Raw genomic sequence first — 25,488 nt, 5'->3', positions numbered from 1 at the left:
CCGATGACCTTTTTAGCAGTTTGCTCCCATAGGAACTTACCACACATTTTCCAAATACAGAGATATGCAAACTGGCAGAATACGGAGCTGCAATCGCCAACACCTATATAAGACAACAAGTGTCTGGAGCAGTTGCTAGATCGGTTACTGAGTCGGCGCACGTGCGATGGACAAAGCATCTCCGAGACAGTAATGAAGTGGGAAATTTCCCGTACGACCATTACATGAGTGTGCCGTGAATATCAAGAATTCGGTAAAACATCAAATCTCCAACGTCGCTGTGGCCGGAAAAAGATCCTTCAAGAACGGGAGCAACGACGACTGAAGATAATCGTTAACGTGATAGAAGTGCAACCTTTCCGCAAACTGCTGCAGACTTCAGTGCTTGGTCATCAATAAGTGTCAGCGTGCGAACCATTCAACGAAACATCATCGATATGGGCTTTCGGAGCCAAAGGCCCACTCGTATACCCTTGAAGATTGCGCGACACGAAGCCATATGCCTTGCCTGGGCCCATCAACACAAACACTGGACTGTCGATGACTGGAAATATGTTGCCTGGTCGGACGAGTCTTGTTTCAAATCGTATCGAGCGGGTGGATGTGTACGGGTATGGAGACAACCTCATGAATCCATTGACCCTGCATGTCAGCTGGGGACTTTTCAAGCTAGTGGAGGCTCTGCAGTGATGTGGGGCGTGTGCAGTTGGGGTGATATGGGACCCCTGACATGTCTAAATACGACTCTGACAGTTGACACGTATGTAAGTATCCTGTCTGATCACCTGCATCTATTCATGCCCATTGTGCAATTCCAGCAGGACAATGCGACATCCTATACGTCCAGAATCGCTACTGAGTGGGTCCAGGAACACTCTCCTGAGTATATACGCTTCTGCTGGCTACCAAAGTCACCAGACATTAACATTATTGAGCATATCTGGGATGCTTTGCAACGTGCTGTTCAAAAGATCTCCACCCCCTAGTATTCTTAGGGATTTATGGACAGCCCTGCACCATTCATGGCGTCAGTTCCCTCCAGCACTACTTCTAACGTAAGTATAGTCCATGCCACGTCGTCTTGTGGCACTTTTGCGTGCTCACGTTGGTGCAGGTGTACCAGTTTCTTTGTGTCTTTAGTGTATTATACTCATTATTTCCATCTGTTCAGCAGTTGTTATGGGTTTAGAGTACATATATAATGTTTGGCCATCTGTAGTTGGATTGTATTCTGCGTTATTAAAATAGGAGAAAGTATAAGTGGATGTCATCGTTTTTGGGTGATCATAAAATGAATTTTTTTAAATATCAGTAGACATAAATTTGTATTTATGATATCTAAATTCAGCAGCCCATGAGTCTTTATGTGTTCCTTTGTGTATATAAGGGTTGTGTTTGGTTGTTTGCGTTTTATGTTGATGGAAGATATCTTACTACGTTGTCATTTGGAGGAAGAAGTGATCCTGCACGCATTTTGTAGAATCTGTGTAGCTCTGTAGAGGGGTCCAAATTACTACTGGGTGATGTAGAAGCTTGGTAGGATACACAATAAGAGCTTAATATATTCTTATACATTTAGCTTAAAATACATATAAAAATACGGGGAAAACACAGAAAAACACGGAAAATTTGGAGGAATATGGAAAATGCTGAAAAAGTGGTAAATATGTCGTAAAAGTATGGATACATAAGGGAAAACAGGATATTCTGTATTTATACGAAGAAAGTAATCGAAATTTGCAACATAAACACTGGATATATAGGAGGTGAATGACACAACACATACACTTAGAAAAAAATCAATACACAGAGTAACTGGAATTAGTGGCAGGACTTTTAATTTAGCCAATAGATAGATATAGAGGAGGGATGGCACTCTGTGTAAGTGTTGTAACAGCAGAAAAATATTATGTCAAGATGAAACTGCTATATTCTCTTACAAGTGGATTATACTGCATCAGCAGTAGGTATATCAGAAAATATTTAGCAGGGAAGCGCTGGAAACCATTTAGAAGAAACTACGAAAAAGCCTATGGAATGCATAGTTACCTTAACACTACGAATTTGCCAATTTTTTCTTCGTATCTGCCAATTTTCCCTATCAGTTTGCCAGTTTGAGGCCTGTCCTGCCAAGCTGCCAATTCTGCAGTTTATTCCATCAATTTTATGGCGTAGCATATAAATTTTCCAGTTTTTGCTGCCAATTTTATGGCCTTTCTTACCAATTTCCAACCAATTTTACAACCTATTCTATCAATTGCCTGACTATTGTACGGCCTATCCTCCCAATGTGCCAATTCTACATTCTATCCGGCAAATTTTCCTATTTCTGCAGTCTGTACCACCAATATATCAATTTTACAACGTATTCTACCAATTTCCAGATTTGGTGTCGCTAAAAAAATCCTATTGAATAAATAGTTATCTTAACACTAACAAAAAAAACTGGTCACCACACATAGAACTGGTAGACAGTATCGATGTTCGTCGGTAACGGCATTCCTTCTTAGAGTTAAAAACATCCTTTCATTCCCCGTAAGAGTGCTACTGATAATACATTTAGGCCTGTCTACACAGTTCTGTATCATCGTCTGTTAACAAGTGTACTAGGATGTGAGATAGTGCAGAATCCAAAGTGGCTTTCAACCCGGTAACCTTCCCTACCACCCTAGGCCTATACAGGCTATTATGATTGCTAGATAGCAGCTGGGATAGGGAGGGGCTGCATGTATATGAACCCAACACCTCACACAGTCATCAGTGCATTGTTGCTAATGACGAGAACGTTTCAATTTGACTGACTGTACTTTGCAGCGTGTCAGTGTCGGTATTTCGTCAGACATCGAGTTCGAGATGCTAACTGAGATAGAGAATCCATTGCTTTGTAGGAAGGAACAACTGATTCAGATAGAGTGGAAGCACTTGTGTGACTGACTATCGTATATCAAGAGCCAGTTAACCAACGAGCAGAAACCAGGCCAAATCAAGCAGCAACGTCAGTCAACACCAGCAACAGCAGCAGCAGCCGTTTTTGTGCCTCGACAGTAAGCGTTTTCAGCGGCGCAGCATGGAATTGTAGCATAGGGTCAACCACGAATAGGGTGCTGTCAAAACAACAGAGTGTCACAAACATCCAGGCATTACTTATGTGATAGTTTTCGCTGCTTATCGTATATATCAAGTAATTGAAAATGTGAACACTGTGTTAAATGACATTTTGAGAGGTATAATGAAATATCCCCTGTGCGTTAGTCCCGAGTTGGGCGACTTTATGGATGCATACAGGCAAGATCATGTACATGCTGAGGTTAACATATAAAACAAAACATTATTTGGCAAACATTGTCTTATGGCAAACGGTTTCCAAGCAAGAAAAATGAGCATATTTAGAAGTCTGTACACATGAAAAAATGTAATAAATTATTAATTTTTAAAAGATATCATACATGTATAATTTCCTACCCTAATGAACATTGTTCATAATTATGGAATGGATCGTTCGAATTTCACCCTGGGGGGGGCTGACTAAATGTATCAAATGGTAGCAGCGTGAAAGGAAGCACAGGGTGTAATATAGTTTTCACCACAAAACCGTCAAACAAGGATATTACTGCACTGTTATTGAGTCTACAAGCAATATTATTCATAGACCTTAAGAAAAAGAGCCAGTGTGTAGAACATGCTTAAATCACTCCCTATTAAATGTTCTCTATAGCAGTATAAAAAAAATACATATGACACCACCGGGGTAGCGAGTGGCAGTATACATACACTCGCAAGCGTCAAGTGCGCAGTAGCTGTTTAACAGATTGCCAACATCTTATTGTATGTGTTCCCGTGGTACCGTGACATATGGCAGTGCACACTAGTTTACATAGGAGGAATTTAAGATTACGTTCCGGTAGCCATCTTATAAAACAAAACAAAAAACAAAAATACCCCGATACACATCTTCCTGAATAAAGAGTTTGGTATTAAGCTCTGTTGACATAAATCCATTTCCACGAAAACATAATAATAATATGCATGATGTAATTTACCACATGTTGCAACTTATAGAAATATCAATTAATGAAAACGTTTTTAATTTCATCCCATATATTATATACACATTCAATGTTCTGACATAGCGACTACACTTATTACATACATTGCGCTTTAAAACACACTTATTCTCCTTCTTTAAAGTCAGTATCGCCATTTGACTGTTTTTTATTTGCAGTGTTACATTTACACTTACAAAATCGTGAGTTCGGCTCCAAAGTGCCATTATCAAGTGTTTTAAGTGTTATACAGTGCCTAAGATGGCATACTGTCGTATTTAAAATACACTATTAGACACATTGTCTATGAATCAATATTTCTGGTAAAGCCTACTGCTTTGTTTCATCACTGAGTATACCATCTTGACTGTGGCCCCGCATTATGAAAAAATTGTTATTCTTCTTCGTTCCACATCGACCACATTCGCTGTACAACAGTACTTCGCAATTGCTTTTTGTATGCTTTGAATTCCACATGTATTCCATTCAAACCTATTGGTGTAGGTGGAGCATCTTGCATTGAACTTCCACTCCATGTGCTTATACAGTTACCGACTGAGTTGGTCTGTCCACTGCAACACATACCACACCCTGCAAACAACGAATGTTCACAATGCCACATCGTTGCTGGAAATATTCTCGGTATTTAAAGAAATGTGTAATATAAAATTTTTCAGGTTGCCTGCATACTGTTGGTTTGTCTGCACGTTGGTCTTCATCTATTGTGAAGGGTTACGTGTAGGCTTCCAACATTTCCAGCTTTTAATTTGTTTTAAGTAAAATGCTTGTCTATCCTATTCCCATCCTCCGTCGGTAGGAGTAATTATTTTACAACAAAAACAATTGTGTTGTGACTGGATTTGCTTTTCATCGTTTATTTACTAGTATACTAGGGATAGTCTTAAAGCGAAGTCACACACTCATATTGTAGGGATAATGAATACTTAGTACGTATTTGTTGCATTGTGGTACTTGTTTCACATGGGATAGGCGCGTATTCGTTACTGCCATTTCACAGAGCATACCATAGTGTCATTAGTTTATAGAATTTAACCACTCACTGTAGTGTCGATGTGTGTTACCTCGTACATTAAGATAACATGTACTGCCATTTCTCCAGCATTCCAACTCCATATTAGCAGAGAATACTGAAGACTGCAAGTGAGTATCGCGGTATAAACACTGATTACATATTGATGACAGCAATTTTCTCTCGAGCCTTACAAACAGCAATGTATGTTTAAAAGTTGCTAACATGATCAAAACGCTACTTCCGGTTACGAGTGTTAAAATTAGAATACATAATGACACACTTGATAAAAATCGCAATAGGTGACTGGAGGATACTATCTTGTTGCGAACAATTCGCCGAGAGGACTAACATTTTCTAACATTTTGTGGACTATGTGACAATATTACATTTACTTATACATCTTAGAATGGAAATGCAAGTATTTGGGAGAAAATCGAACAAAAATGTAAATATTGACATTGCCAGTCCAGTATAAGTACTTAGTGGTTCTTTATGATCTTTTTTTCTAAATATGTCGAACTGTATGCTACGAAGACGACAGCAGCGCCCGTCATCGTCAAAAGAATTCTTAGGGATTACATTGCATTTCTAACAGATATTACTCCAAACTTTAAATGCAAGAAACGGAAAGGTTTTCTGCGCGATTGTAACATAAAGCATATTCTGATAGCAAAATCTCATCCACAAAGTAAGCCAAATGAACGTATTTTCTGAAAATTTAATCTTTTGTATGCAACGTATACGTTGGGCAGAATTTACTGCACTATTTGAACACATACACTACTGGCCATTAAAATTGCTACACCAAGAAGAAATGCAGATGATAAACGGGTATTCATTGGACAAATGTATTATATTAGAACTGACATGTGATTACATTTTCACGCAATTTGGGTGCATAGATCCTGAGAAATCAGTACCCAGAACAACCACCTCTGGCCGTAATAACGGCCTTGATACGCCTGGGCACTGAGTCAAACAGAGCTTGGATGGCGTGTACAGGTACAGCTGCCCATGTAGCTTCAACACGATACCACAGTTCATCAAGAGTAGTGACTGGCGTATTGTGACGAGCCAGTTCCTCGGCCACCATTGACCAACCGTTTTCAGTTTGTGAGAGATCTGGAGAATGTACTGGCCAGGGCAGCAGTCGAACATTTTCTGTTTCCAGAAAGGCCCGTAGAGGACCTGCAACACGCTGTCGTGCATTATCCTGCTGAAATGTAGGGTTTCGCACGGATCGAATGAAGGGTATAGCCACGGGTCGTAACACATCTGAAATGTAACGTTCACTGTTCAAAGTGCTGTCAATGTGAACAAGAGGTGACCGAGACGTGTAACCAATGGCACCCCATACCATCACGTCGGGTGATCCACCAGTATGGCGATGACGAATACACGCTTCCAATGTGCGTTCACCGCGATGTCGCCAAACACGGATGCGACCATGATGATGCTGTAAACAGACCCCTGGATTCATCCGAAAAAATGACGTTTTGCCATTCGTGCACCCAGGTTCGTCGTTGAGTACACCATCGCAGGCGCTCCTGTCTGTGATGCAGCTTCAAGGGTAACAGCAGCCATGTTCTCCGAGCTGATAGTCCATGCTGCTGCAAACGTCGTCGAACTATTCGTGCAAATGGTTGTTGTCTTGCAAACGTCCCCATCTGTTGGCTCAGGGATCGAGACGTGGCTGCACGATCCGTTACAGCCATGCGGATGAGATGCCTGTCATCTCCACTGCTAGCGGTACGAGGCCGTTGGGATCCAGCACGGCGTTCCGTATTACCCTTCTGAACCCACCGATTCCATATGCTGCTAACAGTCATTGGATGTCGACCAACGCGAGCAGCAATGTTGCGATACGATAAACTGCAATCGCGATAGGCTACAATCCGACTTTTATCAAAGTCGAAAACGTGATGGTAGGCATTTCTCCTCCTTACACGAGGCATCACGCAAGGCATCACCCCCTCCAGGCAACGTCGGTCAACTGCTGTTTGTGTACGAGAAATCGGTTGGAAGCTTTCCTCATGTCAGCACTTTGTAGGTGTCGTCACCGGCGCCAACCTTATGTGAATGCTCTGAAAAGCTAATCATTTGCATATCACAACATCTTCTTCTTGTCGGTTAAATTTCGCGTCTGTAGCACGTCATCTTCGTGTTGTAGCGATTTTAATGGCCAGTAGTGTAGTAAACAACTGGCCTATTTACATAACATCTTGTACACCCTCGTATCTCTTAGTGGACAGTAAAGAATTAAACGGTTAGCTAAACACACTTCCACAGCTGCCTAAAGAAGATGCTACAACCCCCTCCCCCCTCCCCAGCTGCCTGGCACTCTTTATCCCTTGCCTGTGCCTGCTGCCACTCTTCAACGCCCTTCCCTAGCATACTTAACATTGCTACGCTGCGGTTTAACGAATCTGCATTTGCGTGTGATCTCCCTGGCTTGTGGATTGCCTCGTGCTCGAATTCACTAAGCTTAAGTGCCACCGAGTTAATCTACGGGTACTAGATGGATCTTTGAAACCAAGCAACCATTTCAATGTGGCATGATCTGTCACGATCATAAACTTTCTACCATACAGATAACACCAAAAATATGTAATACCGTATATGACCGTCAACATCTCTTTCACCGTTATTGAGTAGTTACGCTCGGCCATGTTTAAGTGCCTTGAAGCGTAAGCTACCGGATGTTCCCTGAACATCTACGATCTGTCTCAAAACACAACCTCTTTTGAAACAATTTACGAAAGGATAAACTCTTCCTCGAAATACTGGATCTGAAACTAATATTTATTTCAGTTTTTCAAATGCTTCCTGATACTCCTGCGACCAACGGAATTTCATCCCCTTCTTCAGCAGCTTGTTCAGTGGTCCGGCTGTTTTCACAAAGTCTATCGCGAACCGTCTATAATAATTACAGAGGCCAATGAACGACTGTACCTGCTTAGTTATTTGACATATCGGATAATTTTGAATTGCATCTCTAAGACGAGGTTCAGTCTGTACGCCACGCTCACTAATCACGTGCCCCAAATAGTTTGCTTGAGTTTGCGCAAAATGAACTTTACGTTAAATGTGCCTATCGTAATGTACCACAGACAACATCCAAATGTTTCACAGGCTCCAGTAAATTCTTTGAACAGACAATTATATCATCGGGATAGACTACCCCAACTAACAAACGCTGAAAAGTTGCCAGTGCATTCTTTAGCCCAAGTGGCCTGCATCTGAAATGAAAATGCGCTGCTGGGACGGTAAACACTGTGTCCAGCCTATCTTCAAGTGCCACCAGCAGCACAGTCGTCCGTCATGGTAGCTGAGTGGCCTGCGCGACGGAATGTCATTTCTAACGGCCCGGGTTCGATTCCCGGCTGGGTCGGGGATTTTCTCCACTCAGGGACTGGGTGTTGTGTTGTCCTAATCATCAACATTTCATCCCCATCGACACGCAAGTCGCCAAAGTGTCGTCAAATAGAAAGACTTGCACCCGGCGAACGGTCTACTCTCCAGGAGACCCTAGCCACACGACATTTCCATTTACCAGCACAGTCTACCCTGCAACACCCTTGCAAGTATTTTAGACTGTTTCTGACCATCGTGTATATGAATTACATTTTCTTTTAAATTGTAGTACCACGACATGTCGAATATCATAGTAGAAGTTATCTGTTGTTGTTGTTTTGGTCTGAAATGTGAAGACTGGTTTGATGCAGCTCTCCATGCTGCTCTATCCCGTGCAAGGCCCTTCGTCTTCAAATAACTACTGGAACATACAGCCTTCTGAATCTGCTTATCGTATTCATGTCTTGGTCTCTCACTACGATTTTTTACCACCCACACTTCCCCATAATACTAAATTAGTGATCCCTTTATGCCTCAGAATGTGTCCTACCAAGCGCTCCCTTCTTCTAACCATGTTGCAACACAAATTTCTTTTCTCCCAATTCTATTCAGTACCTCCTTATTAGTTACGTGATCTATCAAACTAATCTTCCTCTCAAGAGATTGTCCATTCCGTTCAACTGTCTTACTAGTCCTTTGCAGTTTCTGACAGAACTATAATGTCACCGGCAAACCTCAAAGTTTTCATTTCTTCTCCCCAAACATTAATTCTTACTCCAGTTTTTCCTTTGGTTTCCTTTCCTGCTTACTCAATGTAGAGATTGAATAACATCGAGGGTAGACTACAACGCTTTCGCCCTCCCTTCTCAACCACTGCTTCCTCTTCAGCCCCCTCGACTCTTATAAATGCTGTCTGGTTTCCGTACAAGTTGTAAAAAGAATTTCACTCCCTCTATTTTATCCCTGCATCTCCAGTATTTCGAAGAGAGTGCTCAGTCATCATTGTCAAAAACTTTCTCCTAGTCGAAAAATGTTATAAACGTATATCTGCGTTTGCTTAAACTATTTTCTAAGATAAGTCATACGGACAGTATTGCCTCGCACGGTGATCTACGGGTAAATAAAACTGTTATTGCTACTGCCATTGAACCTCTCTGTGATGCACAATACCTCTCTTGTAGCGTCTACCACTGGAGTTTGTTATGCATCTTCGAAAGACACTCGCGCCGAGTAGACGAGCGTGTGCAGAAGTGCTCCACGCTCCGTTTCATCTTCTAATTTTCGATCTGATGAAATGATGTAGTTCCTAGACCGATGAGCGGCACTCAAGAATCTGCCTTACAAATGTTTTGTTTACCAATCCTCCGCATATGCTCCTGTAATTCTCTAAATTCTTCAGGCGTTGAAAGGTCTATGCCGGATTCCTTTCATGTTAATTTCTTAAATCTGTTGTCATTTACGGCATACATTCCACTTCTAAATTTACTGTTGTGTTTCTGACTATCTGGGAGGAGACTAAGCAGTGGAACGTGTTACGTTTACACATTAACAAAAACGATCTGTCACACTACTACAATTTAAAACACAGTTTACATGTAATTCATGTCACACATTCGCGTATGGAACCTACACCCGCTTTCTTTTATATAGTGTATATGATAAGATACTGTCATCCCCCTTCCCTTCTGTGTGAAAGGATGAATGAGCAAATGTATTTTTTGTTGAATGCTTGATGGTAGCAGACAAGCCTGTCTGCTAGAGAACAGTAGAACCAACGTCGGAACGGGTAGCTACGCTTTGTAAAAGTAAAGAGGTTTCCATTCTTGGTATGGTCCTGTCCGTCTCTTGTCATGTTGGTATAGGAAGCTGCCTCTCTGGTCACATCTGATTGTGTCTGTGAGGCACCCTCGGTAGGGGCCCACGCCAGGCTGTCCATGGCGAGCGTCTGAAGTGGTAAGATCCCCGGCTAAGCGCGTCTCTGCTAAGTCTGTAGGACAATGGATTTCTTAACTTCAGCCTAACTGAAAATTTAATCACCTTTGTTTTAGGTTTATATCTAAAATATCTTATGTTATCTTAAATTGCAACGCTTTGTAATTCGAGTGTGAAGTTCAGAATATCTTCCAGTAGTTGCTTTGTCACTACTTTGTGAGCAAAGTGGAACCACATGTTGATGATCCGTAACCCTAACTAAGATCATCAATCTTAAATGTGAATGTGTGTGACATTATAACGTCTCGTCTTGACAATATTTTTTTCAATATAGAAACTTTTCTTTACGTTCAACCCACGTGGGGTGTACTTTGTGAGACCAGTACCACGTGCTTATATAATTGTTTGACCCATCAGGTTAATAGTATGACGATAGTAACCAGTTCAAGGTTTTTCTTTTGTAAATTGCGTTTCGATGTAATTTATTTTAATCATCAAAATTATTGTAGAGTTACACTCTTTGTGTAAACCAAGTTGACCACGTGAAGTATGTGGTGTAATCATCAAAGTAGCCCTCAGCTATTCTTTTCGAGACGATTTCACACACAATTAGTATGAATTTAGTATATCAGTGTGTGGTAATTTCATGATGGACAGGATTGCGCTACAACTCTAACTTCTTTGGGTAAAAATTGAATTGGTTGGTTGTGGTTAATTTCCTCTTGCATATGTTTCAACGTTCTTCGTGTGTTATTTTATGAATGCAATGTTGTATGCAGTCTCCCAATCTTGGCTCAATATTTGATGTGTTCCGTAAGATTACAAACTCTTCATTTTCACAATCCTAAATGAGGCACCAGTTCAGTTATGAATCAAGTTTAATATGCTGAAATTTTAACGAAACAATGATCAATGTTATATATATATATATATATATATATATATATATATATATATATATATATATATATATATATATATATATAACATTGTTGTTAGATGCCTATTAAAAGATTATAATTAATGGTAGTCTGGTTGGCAATTTGGTAAACTAGACTGGATTCCTGGTAAAAAAAAAAAAACAGTTGCCCAGTAATCCAAGGATAACTTCCCCAGGTAGCCCACAGCTTTTAACCCGCTTTTATTATTTTGAATAGCATCACCTCTTTCAGAACAACTGAATGCATCAACTTTACAGCGTTGCACGAACTTTGCTGCTGGAGAGGTGTGAGGAGTGTCGGACGGACTCACCTGAAGAGGCAGTGGAAGACGAATATGCCCGTTGTGACTGAGGTGCCGAAGCAGAGGGAGCGCAGCAAAGCGCGCAGCGCCGACGCCAGGCTCGGCCGCCAGCCGCCGACCGCGACCTGCGCCTGCAACACACCGCGACTGACACGTCACGCACACGTCGCGAGCGGCTGCCAGAGACACCACTGTCGCGCCACTGGTGGACGACAACAGCGAGCTGACACACTCGGTGCAGCATCATGTGATTACAAGAGTCGTCACTCCCCCCTCCTTCCAAGCCCCAAGCACGCCACTAACTTAAAATGGAAGGAAAGAAGGAAGCGTTTGACTCGGTGCTCCACTGCAGACTCCTAACTAAGGTACGAGCATATGGGATTGGTTCCCAAATATGTGAGTGGCTCGAAGACTACTTAGGTAATAAAACGCAGTACGTTGTCCTCGATGGTGAGTGTTCATCGGAGGTGAGGGTATCATCTGGACTGCCCCAAGGAAGTGTGGTAGGTCCGCTGTTGGTTTCTATCCACATAAATGATCTTTTGGGTAGGGTGGATAGCAATGTGCGGCTGTTTGCTGATGATGCTGTGGTGTACGGGAAGGTGTCGCCGTTGAGTGACTATAGGAGGATACAAGATGACTTGGACAGGACTTCTGATTGGCGTAAAGAATGGCAGCTAACTCTAAATACTGATAAATGTAAATTAATGCAGATAAATAGGAAAAAGATCTCGTAATGTTTGAATACTCCATTAGTAGTGTAACGCTTGACACAGTCACGTCGATTAAATATTTGGGCGTAACATTGCAGAGCGATATGAAGTGGGACAAGCATGTAATGGCAGTTGTGGGGAAGGCGGATAGTCGTCTTCAGTTCATTGGTAGAATTTTGGGAAGATGTGGTTCATCTGTAAAGGAGACCGCTTACAAAACACTAATACGACCTATTCTTGAGTACTGCTAGGGCGTTTGGGATCCCTATCAGGTCGCATTGAGGGAGGACATAGAAGCAATTCAGAGGCGGGCTGCTAGATTTGTTACTGGTAGGTTTGATCATCACGCGAGTGTTACGGAAATGCTTCAGGAACTCGGGTGGGAGTCTCTGGAGGAAAGGAGGCGTTCTTTTCGTGAATCGCTACTGAGGAAATTTAGAGAACCAGCATTTGAGGCTGACTGCAGTACAATTCTACTACTGCCAACTGATATTTCGCGGAAAGACCAAAAAGATAAGATAAGAGAGATTAGGTCTCGTACAGAGGCATATAGGCAGTCATTTTTCCCTCGTTCTATTTGGGAGTGGAACAGGGAGAGAAGATGCTAGTTGTGGTACGAGGTACCCTCCGCCACGCACCGTATGGTGGATTGCAGAGTATGTATGTAGATGTAGATGTAGATGAAGGAGGATTAAGCTTTAACGGCTAGCCGCTGATGAGATTATTAGAAACAAATACAAGCTAGAATTTGGAAAGAATTGGCAAGAAATTCGTCCTTGTTCTTCATAAAAGAGTTACTTGTAGAATAAAAATCCGCTTCAGTTGCCAGTAATTTCTTAACTTATTGCACGGCCAGTTTCGAAGCATAGAGATTCAACTTCAAGTGAAAAATACGTAATTATGCGAAGATAAATGTGTGGTAGTCGGGCCAGTCAGTCCTGGGGTAAGATTCACATAAAAATACCCATGAGAGCGTACGACCAGCAACTACAACACAAACACCTCAGAAGCCAGGTGACCGCTGCTTCTGGGCCGTCTGCACTGGTCCCTTCCGTATCACGCTGTCAAGGCCTCTGTGATCATCTGGCTTCTGGGCCGTCTGCAGTAGACACTCCCATGTCGTGCTGTTTAGGCCGCCATGGTCAGATGGCTTCTGGGCTGTCTGCACTAGTCGCTTCCCTCTTGTGCTGTCCAGCGGGCGCTTTAGTTGCTAGCCCTATGCTCCCATGCAACTATTTGACATGCATGTGACCTCCCAGGACTGACTGGCCTGACCGTCACTGGTTTATGTTCCCATAATTATACGGTGCCACCTGAAGATGAAGATTTATGCTCGAAACGGGCTGTTCAATAAATTTAGAAATTACTGGCAAATTAAATCGATTTTTATATTATAAATATGTTTTTCATTTGCCGATGTTTACTGGATGAAACATTTTCTTCCAAAATGAACTATCCCTAGCCTTTGTCGTAGTTGGTTCATGGCAGCCATGGAAAGCCTAAATCTGTCTCACCGAGCGGGGATTTCAACTGTTTTCCTCCTGAATGTGAGTCCAGTGTCTTTCTTACCACGGTACCACCTCGATCGGTGATGTCAGTACAGAGTATGTAAATCGTTGACTGCAGTTAATGACCAGTAGCAGTCATTTGGTCTTCATAGATCTCAAGAAAGCATATGACACAATGCCACTAAAGATTTTCCTCGAGGTTCTGTGGTTAGGGAAATTTCGAAACAATTATGTAAGAAGTATCATGAATGTAAAACTCGGCATAATATGTCATTAAAATGGGGAAAGAAGTTTCTAATTCCTTCACAATAACTGAAGGGCTGAAACGAGGATGCTTCTGTTGCCCACACTCTTTATGATGTATTTTGGCATAAAGCATTGGATCTCGGGCGTAGGAAATGCATGTACATTGGAACCTGATGATCAAGTCGTTGAAGCAAACAATTAAGAGGATACAACTTCAAAGTTGTTGGATGAATATAAAAAGTCGGCGTTTAAAATTAATTTTGAGAAGACGATATCTACGTTGCAGAGAAGAGAGCGGTCGCTTGTACTTGGGCACTTATCAAATTAAAGTGCGTACACTCTTGAAGTATGTAGATAGTATCCTGCCACTTGATAGAAGATGTGACAGAGTTATCCAACACCAGATAAGCAAGAGAAAGGTGGATATCAAAAATTTAAATCCCAGACTTTGGCCTTTAAAATTGAGCTCAAAAGTACAAATGCAATTACATAAATCCATCATGGGACAGGTAACAAGTTGTGTGAATGAGTGCTGGAAACTCGCAGAAGGAAATAAAAGGGACATAGAGATTGAGAAATGCACTTCTTGAGCAGAGGATGTAGCATTTCCCGCCTTGACCCCATAAGAAATGAGAAATATGGGACGCCGGGCCATGACAGTGAAATGAAATGATCGTATGGCACTGAGGACTGGACGTCCCCATGGGGGAACTTCGGCAGCCGAGCTGCAAGGCTTTTCCGTTGACGTCACATTGCGTGACTTGATTGTTGATGATGATGAAATGATACTGAGGACAACACAGCACCAAAACCACGAGTGGAGATAATTTCTGGACTGGGAATCGAAACTGCGCCCACTGCATGGCAGTCAGATGTAATGACCACTTTATTTTTTTTTTTTATAGGAACAGACCAGTGGAGGCTCAAAAGGGGGCAGGGTGGGGGGAGGCAGAGAGGGCATGGGTCGAAGGTCGAATCTCGAGACCTGCCCACAGTGACTGCCTCCTACCGAGCCTGTGGAAACACTTTTTTTATTTTTATTTTTTTTGTGGGAACAGACCAGTGGAGGCTCGAAAGGGGGCAGGGTGGGGGGAGGCAGAGAGGGCATGAGTCGAAGGTCGAATCTCGAGACCTGCCCACAGTGACTGCCTCCTACCGAGCCTGTGGAAACAATGTCACATGCATGTCAAATAGTTGCATGGGAGCACAGGGCTAGCAACTAAAGCACCCGCTGGACAGCACAAGAGGGAAGCGACTAGTGCAGACAGCCCAGAAGCCATCTGACCATTTTTATTTTTGTTATTTTAATTTTTACTATTATTATGAAATTACATGAAACAAACATCACCTACACTTAATGGGTAAAAAAATCCACGCACTTCATGACGTCAGCGATAGAATCGATCGAAGGTGGTTGAAACTCAGACAACGCCGAAGATGGAAGGGGAGTAGATGCTCTCAGCTCCCAGCACTCCCCAAACTAAGTGTAGATGTAACAAAGATCCCCTCGCAAACAGTCCAGAAGTCGAGGCGGGGTTCGCTCCCTCATAGAATAGATAAATGACCACCCAACCCGTGACCCACGCAATAGCATGATGTTTGGCGGCAGGAAAATATGTGTCCTCCAGGTACAGAAACTTTCGCGGAAAGCTCGCATCCAGTGGCACTCGGATGCAACAGGCAGTCATTTGCTGCATGTATAGCGAATCGCCAGACATCGTGCAAAGAGTCACATGTCAGGCAGCTAGCATCAGTGTCTAGATGCCGGCAAAGTAGTCGAAGAGGGAAACCTGACAAACTGATCTTGTGTAGTCCCTATTTTGTGGCAAATTTCCTGCTGTATATGTGATACCACATGGACCTAATGTCCTTAGACTATAAGGGCTGGTAGATGGTAGTTCACGTTATGGGCCACCAGATGGAGGAGTGTTTGATCTCCAGTACGTTATGGGTAACATGGCACAACAGTAGTATGTAAAAATTCTTGGTCTTGGGGTACGTGTGTCTGGGAGATCAGTGTGTGTGTGTGTGTGTGTGTGTGTGTGTGTGTGTGTGTGTGTGTGTAACTGTAGTCGATGAAAGAGGTCGAGAAGGGTGCTAGGTGAGGCACGATGTGGCCAACGGAAACCACTGGTGAGGTAGATGCATGCAGGAGAACCTCAGGCAGGATGTGTAAGGATGTGTCCCAAGCAGTCTATTGTTTTCTCTTAGTACGCACATATGAGGCCGCAGCTTGCATCTGGATGTTGATGAGACTGAGGCCACCATCGCATGGGGGCAAGGTAAGAATCTCAAAGGACTTTAAACTTGGAACCAGTCAGAAGACAATAGCCAAAGGTCGCCTAAGATTGTGTCCAATCGCAGTCATAGAGGGAGCAACTGGATCAGTTTTCATGCCACATAAGAATTGCGTAACTCGACATTGAAGGGTGTTCAAATGGTTCAAATGGCTCTGAGCACTATGGGACTTAACTGCTGAGGTCATCAGTACCCTAGAACTTAGCACTACTTAAACTTAATTAACCTAAGGACATCACACACATCCATGCCCAAGGCAGGATTCGAACCTGCGACCATAGTGGTCGCGCGGTTCCAGGCTGTAGCGCCTAGAACCGCTCGGCCACCCCGGCCGGCTTGAAGGGTGTCCTGGCGGCGCAGGAGGTTCTGGCAGACGCCGTTGCAGATGATGTGTAGCAGGCGATGAAAATTCGTCACGTCTGTATGTGTGATGGTGTGGTTAAAGGTATTGATCAGTTACTAGAAAGTCCGCACTAGCAGCAGGGGTGCTTAGGCCTTGTCCAATAGACATCGAAGAAGATTTAGGCATGTTAATACAACTACCTTTCATAGCCCCATAATGCGTAATCAATTCGGGAACTGTTTGAATCTCGGAGCTGGGGTGCACAAGGAAGAGGAGGTCCTCAGCGTCTCCCTGGCAGCAAAAGGTGTGGTGGTGAAAGGTGAGTCCAGAAAGCTCCGTCGACAGGCCCCCAATGAGGGACTCTAGGGAAATATCATACAGAAGGGTAGAAAGGGGGCTCCCTAACCGAATCAAGTTGTGGTTGTGTACCAGCACTGCCAAATGTCCGTTGACTTAGACTTTTGAACTGGTACCACTAAAGGCGCCAGAGGACGTCGATGAAGGGAGGTGGATTTCCCTTATTGGCTGCCACCGAAAACAAAAAACTGTAGCACACTGTATCGAGGGTGACATAGAAATCTATAGCAACGACTGTAGCAGAGAGTCTGCAGGTCGCCACCATCACAATTAAGTTTTAGCATTCACCTGTGGCAGTCTGTATCTTAATTTGTACCAAAGGCGTCCTTTTCTCTGGAGCAAAGACGCAGATGCAGCGACACAATGCAAGTAAGCAGGTAAAGTTCTTTTAATCTGCTTTGAGTAGAGTGAGCGATCGATAATCTGTGACCGTCAAACAGTGAGCTAGTTTGTGGACCGGAATGATGATGGCCTCAACAACGGAGGGTGGGACTGCGTGGTCAGATGTTATCAGTCCCTGGAACATAGTCGTCCACCACATTGCCATAGCCCCCGGAAGGCTCAGTAAAACGCAATCAGTAAGCCGTCAATGCCACGCAATCTGTTGACTACGCCCTTATCGATTGTGTCGTCGACTTCATCTTGCGAGACCGCCACCGGTGAAGTGTCCACCTCCAAATGGGTGAGGGTGCACGTAATGTAATGCAAGACTGTGCCATTCGCACTGACGTAGGCATCCTCTTCATTGTAAGTATATCGTAATGTTCAACGAAAGCGTTAGCGACCTGACTGATCGCCTGCAGGTCATGAGGTCTGACCAGAGTGTTGATAAGCTATCGACGACGCCATCGAACACTACGTGATGCATGGATGGAATTTTCAATCCTACCTGGTCGTGGCGTCACGTCTGTATAAACATCCCCTGCAGTTTACGGCGTGGCAGCGCAGTTATCCGCGACTTAGGCCTGTGCCGTTCCATCTGGATGTCTGGGATTGGCGGCTGGACGTCGAGATCTCGGAGGATTGCATAGTAGAAGCTGATGGTATTGCGATACCATTCGACAAAATCGTTTCCATATCTCATCAGATATAAGATCCCACGAGATATTTGTCCTGTCGACGGTTTGCAAAATGACCTGTAGATAGGTATGGCCAGAACGCTCGCACATGTTGGACTTCCCAGGTATCGTGGAGCATGAAATTCTACTCCACTTTACATAGTTCCTAGTACGTACTATGGTGGGGAGCCTGAATTTTCGGGTGCAAAATGCATTTAAAATCACTTCCTACCAGGCATTGCTCATATGGCCCTAAAAATAGGGGGCGACGTACTCAGAATAAAACCAGGCTCGTTCATGTTGTTGGGTGGCGCCCGATGGGGTGTTGACATTACTGAAACATATCCCCTTGGCTGTGAATGCCATGCCCCGAGCTGATGGAAGAAAGATATCAGTGCCAAGAATCCCATCGCTGGCGTAGACGGCCACTACACAGCCCATGGGCATGGGTGTTTTTTCTTTTTTTCTTTTTTATGATTCATCAGTCTACTAACTGGTTTGATGCTCCCGGCCACGAATTCCTCTCCTGTAACAACCTCTTCGTAACAGAGTAGCATTTGCAATATACGTCCTCAGTTTTTTGCTTGATGTATTTCAGTCTCTGTGTTCCTCTACAGCTATTGTCATCTACCGCTTCCTATAGTACCATGGAAGTTTTCCCTCATGTCTTAACAGATGTCCAATCATCCTGTCCCTTTTCCTTCTCAGCGTATTCCACATATTCGTTTCCTCTCCGATTCTGTCCGGATCCTCCTCATTTCTTATCTTATTAGTCCACCTAATTTTCAACGTTCGTCTGTAGCACGACACGTCAGTGCTTCGATTGTCTTCTATTCCGGTTTTCTCACAGTCCATATTTCACTACCATTCAATGCTGTGCTTCAAACGTACATTCTCAGAAATTTCTTCTGGAAATTAAGGCCAATGTTTGACACTATCAGACTTCTCTTAGCCAGGAATGCCCTTTTTGCCAGTGGTAATCTGCTTTTTATGTCCTCCTTGCTCCATCCCTCATTGGTTATTTTGCTGCCTAGGTAGTAGAATTTCTTAACTTCATCTACTTCGTGACCATCAATCTTGATGTTAAGTTTCTCTCTGTTCCTGTTTCTGCTACTTCTCTTTCCTTTTGTCTTTCTTCGAAATTACTCCTAGTCCATGTTCCGTACTCATTATGAAACGTGGTACTTATTGGAATTAAGGAAAACGTGGAAGGGAGGACCAACCAATATAATTTTCTTTTCACACAACCTGTTTATTTAAAAATATATAACTATTAAAATTTTCTTTAACAAAATGAATAAATTTACAAAATTCTTTAGACCTTAAACCTTAAGCTGAATAAGCTTTTACAAAAGAAATCTGAAGTGCTGTAGTGCAAAACAGCAAACCGTATGACAATGATTGACTGATGACCTCAGAAGTTAAGTCGCATAGTGCTCAGAGCCATTTGATTACAAGACGGCTGGAGCTTTAGCCCACCTGTTATCGGGTGAAACAGCGGTGTTTACTACCGGGCTGGACACAGTCTGTCTTATTAAATGCCCTTCTGCAACACATGAAAACTATATAAGCACCACTGACGACAAGAGTGATTCAGTTATTCAAAACAGAAGACGTAACTTTTAATTTGAAAGCTGTATGTCGAAAGGTTTGGGGTTAAGATGCGCACCTGTGCTTAAAGGTTAAACAGATTAGGAAACAATATGACAATGATAAGGCTTACTTCAAAGCAACCAACCACTTAATTTCAGTCGGTAACCAATGTGCGACTGAATCCCAACCCGTCCCTTCTGACAATTTTATTTTGTCTAAAGCGCTGGTGAAAACATACTGTTAATATTTTCAAAGTTAAATTCATTGTCAGTTATTAAGACTGCTCTGAAGCAACGTTTTAAAATATTACCTGTGAACACTTAGTACAAGAGATCTAACTCGGCGAAACCACCAGCTCCAGCTAAAATACACCAATAATGACCCGGTCTTTCAAACACAGCAACGAACAGCTTAGTACAACGGGTTGTTCAGATTATAACTAATGACTGAGAAATGCAATTACAATCAAAGAATTTAACCGGTCAACATCTAAATCGAACCGCAAGGTCCCTCTTCTGTTTAACGGCAACCTGTGCCTTACACAATTTTTGCGGCTGTATTTATGACCAGGAGCTGAGCCATTAGAACGTTAATGTCGGGTACAAACCAGAAAGGAAAGACAATATAATAGCGGGACAAATTTTCAAACGACAACTAGTGTCTGAATACAATAATACGGCCTATATTTACGACCAAAGAGCCGACCGAGTAAAACTCTGAGGGTGGGGCACAAACCACAGAATAATATGGAAGGCAGGTAGACAATGACACAAACCACCATGAGGATTACAGAATGTTACTCCCCTTTATCAGCGGGGACTAATGACCTCAGAAGTTAAGTTCCATAGTGCTCAGAGCCATTTCCCCTTTGTCAGCAAGCAGTTCCATTGATTCACGGTGCGTCTCAGCCAGGTAGAAGAGGACAGCCAGGAGCGGTCGTCCGACACGAATGTTGCCAACCAACCAATGGGATGTCAGCCTGCTGCTTGTAGCCGACGCTGACCCCGGTGAAGTCCTCCGGTATCTTCGCTCTGCGCAGGCCCTCCTTGTGCAGCACGTGGCTCCGGCCGCTCGGATCTTGTGACCACCTCTTGTCGCGACGCTACCACCAATCCCCAACTTCGTGCCTCTCCCTCTCGGGCCAGCAAACCCCGTGTAAATATCGGCAAGCAAAGACCTTCTAAGGGCACAACCCTCAGATACCAACTCTTCCTCATAGATACTGGCAATGTGGCCGCAAGAGGGGTAGTCGATACTACCCCTGAGCCAGCGGCGCCAGACAGATCAGTCTACTAACTCAATGGCGCCTCTGCTCACTTTATCATGTTCATTCCACTCAGCAGATCATGTAATTCTTCTTCCCTTTCACTCAGGATAGCAATGTCATCAGCGAATCGTATCACTGATATACTTTAACCTTGAATTTTAATACCACTCCTGAACCTTTCTTTTAATTTCATCATTGCTTCTTCGATGTAATGATTGAACAGTAGGGGGCGAAAGACTGCATGCCCGTCTTACACCTTTTTTAATCCAAGCACTTCGCTCTTGGTTCCCCACTCTTATTATTCCCACTTGGTTCTTGTAGATATTGTTTCACTCAGAATTGGAACATCTTGAACCATTTTACATTGCCGAACGCTTTTTACAGGTCGATAAAGGCTATGAACGTGTCTTGATGTTTCTTTAGTCTTGCTTACATTATCAAACGCAACGTCAGAATTGCCTCTTTCGTGCCTTTACCTTTCCTAAAGCTAAACTGATCGTCATCTAACACATCCTGATTTTTCTTTTCCATTCTTCTGTATATTATTATTGTCAGCTACTTGGTTGCACGAGCCGTTAAGCTGACTGTGCGATAATTCTCATACTTTTCAGCTCTTGCAGTCTTCGGAATAGTGTAAATAATATTTTTTCGATATTCAGATGGTATGTCGCTAGACTCATACACCCTACACGCCAAGCTGAAAAGTCGTTTTGTTGCCACTTCCTCCAATGATCTTGCTTCTACTTTCAACGTAAGTTGCTTTGACTTTTATATGTGCTGAGTCACTCCTACTGACAATCATTTATTTTTCGATTTCTTCACATTTTTCATTCAACCATTTCGTCTTAGCTTCCCTGCAAATTCCTGTTTATTTCATTCCTCAGCGACTTGTATGTCTGTATTACTGAAATTCCCTGAACATTTATGTACTTCCTCCTTTCATCGCTCAGCTGAAGTATTTCTTTGCAGTGACCTTCTTTGTATCTATTTTTTTCTTTCTAGATTCTGTAATTGTACCTTTCAGAGATGTTCATTCCTCTACAGCTGTACTGCCTACTGAGGTATTCGCTATTGCTGTATCTATAGCCAATCGTATCTCGACATTCCCTAGTACTTTCCTATTCCATTTCTTTCCGTATCGATTCTTCCTGCCTAACCTTTTAAACGTCAGCTCACTCTTCATCACTACTACATTGTGTTCTGAGTCTATATCTGCGCCTGGGTTCGCCTTACAATCCAGTATCTGATTTCGGTCTCTCTCTGACCATGACGTAATCTAAACGAAATCTTCCTGTCTCACCCCGCCTTTTCCAAGTACTTTGCACATCCTCCTCTTGTGATTCTTCAACAAAGTGTTCGCTATTACTAGCTGAAATTTATTGCAGAACTCCATTAGCCTTTCTTTACTCTAATTCCTTGTCCCAAGCACATATTCTCCTGTAACTTTTCCTTCTACTCCTTCCCGTACATCTGCATTCCATTCTCCCATGACTATTAGATTTTCATCTCCCTTACGTGCTGACACATCTTCAGCTTGCACCGTCGGCATGTATACTTGAGCTATCGTTGTCGCTGTTGGTTTGCTGTCGATTCTGATACGAACAACCCTATCATTGAACTGGCCAACCTTCCTAGATATGACGAATCCTACTCCCGTCACACCATTTTATACTGTTATTGGTATTATCCTATACTCATCTTACCAGAAATCCTTGTCTTCTTTAAATTTCACTTCACTGACCTTTACTGTATCTAGATGTACACTTAGCATTTCCCTTTTCAGATTTTCTAGTTTCCCTACCTCGTTCAAGCTTCTGACGTTCCACGCCTTGACTCGTAGAACGTTATTCTCTCGTTGGTTATTCAGTTTTTTCTTATGGTCACTTCTGCTCTGGCAGCCACCTCCCTGAGATTCGAATGGAGAACTGTTCTTGAATCTTTTGCCAATGGAGAGATCATCATGACCTCCTTTTTTTTCAATTGCAGGTCAAATGTCCTGTGGATACACGATATGCATCCTTAATGCTGTGGTTTCCATTGCCTTCTTCATCCTCATGCCGTTGATCATTGCTGATTCTTCCACCTTTGGGGGCAGTTTCCCACCCCAAGGTCAAGAGTGTGCGCTGAACCTTTGTCCGCTCCTCAGCTCTCTTTGACAAGGATGTAGGCAGTATGAAGATGACTGCTTATGCTGGAAGTCTGCGACTGCCAATGCTGATTATTAATTATAATTTAAGCGGTGGAAGTTTCGAGCCCAGGACCAAGGACTTTTTGATTACTAATGAAAGACGCTACCCCTAGACCAAGGGAGGGTGGTATAGCCATTGATATCAGGGAGACTGGCCACGTGAGCTTCCTGCAGCTCATAACATCTCCCGCGTAAGGTGTGAATGGATATTGTTGGTGTTGATTGTTGTTATCTGACGGGCCTACTGTTGAACCGCTGGAGGCTGATTCACCCCGTGTCATACACTATGTGATCAAAAGCATCCGGGGACCTCGAAAAACATACGTTTTTGATATAAGGTGCATTGTGCTGCCACCTGCTGCTAGGTACTCCATATCACCGACCTCAGTAGTCAATAGACATCGTGAGAGAGCAGAATGGGGCGCTCCGCAGAACTCACGGACTTCGGACGTGGTCAGGTGATTGGGTGTCACTTGTATCATACGTCTGTACGTGAGATTTACACATTCCTAAACATCCCTAGGTCCACTGTTTCCGATGTGATAGTGAAGTGGAAATGTGAAGTGCAGCACAAGCGCGTACAGGCTGACCTCGTCTGTTGACTGACAGAGACCGCCGATGGTTAAAAGAGGGTCATAATGTGTAATAGGCAGACATCTATCCAAACCATCTAAGAGGTATTCCAAACTGCATCAGGATCCACTGCAAGTACTATGACAGTTAGGCGAGAGGTGAAAAATCTTTGATTTCATAGTCGAGCGGCTACCCATAAGACACACATCACGCCGGTAAATGACAAACGACGCCTCGCCTTGTACGGCTGAACAGTGGAAAAACGTTGTGTGGAATGACACAATGTGGTGATCCGATGGCAGGGTGTGGGTATGGCGATGCCCGGTGAACGTCATCTGCCAGCGTGTGTAGTGCCAGCAATAAAGTTCGGAGACGGTGGTGTTATGATGTGGTCATGTTTTTCATGGAGGGGCCTTGCACCCCTTGTTGTTTTGGGTGACACTATCACAGCACAGGACTACACTGTTATTTTAAACACCTTCCTGCTTTCCACTGTTGAAGAACAATTCGGGAATGGCGACTGCATCTTTCAACACGATCGAGCACCTGTTCATGATGCGCGGCCTGTGACGGAGTGATTACACGATAATAACTTCCCTTTAATGGACTGGCCTGCACTGAGTCCTGACCTGAATCCTATAGCAAACGTTTGTGATGTTTTGGAACGCCGACTTCGTGCCAGGCCTCACCGACCGACATCGATACCTCTCCTCAGTGCAGCACTCCATGAACAATGGGCTGCCTGCAAGAGTGGAAGCTGTCATCAAGGCTAAGGGTGGGCCAACACCATATTGGATTCTAGGATTTCCGATGGAGGGCACCACGAACTTGTAAGTCATTTTGAGCCAAGTGTCCGGATACTTTTGATCACAAGGTGTGAATTCCATTTTCTCGAGATTGGAGACAGATAGAGATCGCCTCCCAAGTCTAAAGAAAAGTTGAATATTTTGGCTAAATTTCACTCACAGAAACATACGATGTAATATGCAACAAACGCAAAATCATAGCGACACATATTTTCCATTCCAAACGTTTTCGAATTTCACGAAGTGTCTTACTTCATGAGAATGTCACAACAAGTATGACAATCATCGAAATTTTGTGTACTTCACTGTGAAGACGACATATGAAGCTATAAGTAACGTGAAAACCTATTTTTTTACCTATTAGTTTCTGTAAAATCGCCTGAAAAAGACTGTTTGCGGGACTCTCGAGCCTGTCGTCAACCGGCACACCGGAAGCGGGAAAAGAATGTCGCGCTCATTCAGGCTCGCCGGCAGTTGCGAGCCCGCGCCGGTCGGCGCTGCCCTCCGGCATTTTCCGCGCTGGGTCAAGTCGCCTTGTGCTGGGCCTCCCTGAGCAGGAGCCAACTTTCTTTCCGTGCGCATCCTATGGTGGTCTTCTGGGCCGCACCCGAAACGGGTCCGAGGCTGGGCGTCGTACATAACTATTACACGTCATCCACCGATCTGTAAGTAGGACGGAACATGGCTTCACAGATCAATGGTGACCTGTCGGATGCCATTTAGGACAGGCTTTGTCCGAAACTGAGTGCATTTCTCCGCAGTATGGCCGTGAACTGTGTCCTCTGCTGGAAGTTCGAATGACAGCTCGAAAACGCGTTTGGCATGCATGCCTAAGCCAGCGTGGTTGACGGTCACCTCCCCGACTTTGCCGTCGGCATGACAGAAGCGGAGCCCCTGTTTGGTCTCGCGTAGGATGCGTTTGCTCGCCGCGTCG

General features: G+C 43.5%; 1 protein-coding gene across 1 annotated transcript in view; it reads right to left on the bottom strand.

Annotated features, from left to right (window-relative positions):
• LOC124545251 overlaps positions 1-25,488 on the bottom strand; it is a 170,473-nt gene that overhangs the window by 77,128 nt on the left and 67,857 nt on the right. Inside the window, exon 2 of the mRNA XM_047124127.1 lies at positions 11,614-11,735. Coding sequence (XP_046980083.1) covers positions 11,614-11,735 — 122 coding nt within the window. The remainder of the gene's footprint in view (positions 1-11,613; positions 11,736-25,488) is intronic.

The sequence above is a fragment of the Schistocerca americana genome, chromosome 1 (genome assembly GCF_021461395.2).
Source record: "Schistocerca americana isolate TAMUIC-IGC-003095 chromosome 1, iqSchAmer2.1, whole genome shotgun sequence".
NCBI classification, from domain to species: domain Eukaryota; kingdom Metazoa; phylum Arthropoda; class Insecta; order Orthoptera; family Acrididae; genus Schistocerca; species Schistocerca americana.
Note: the sequence above shows the minus strand (reverse complement) of the source record. Positions and strands in the feature narration are given on the sequence as shown.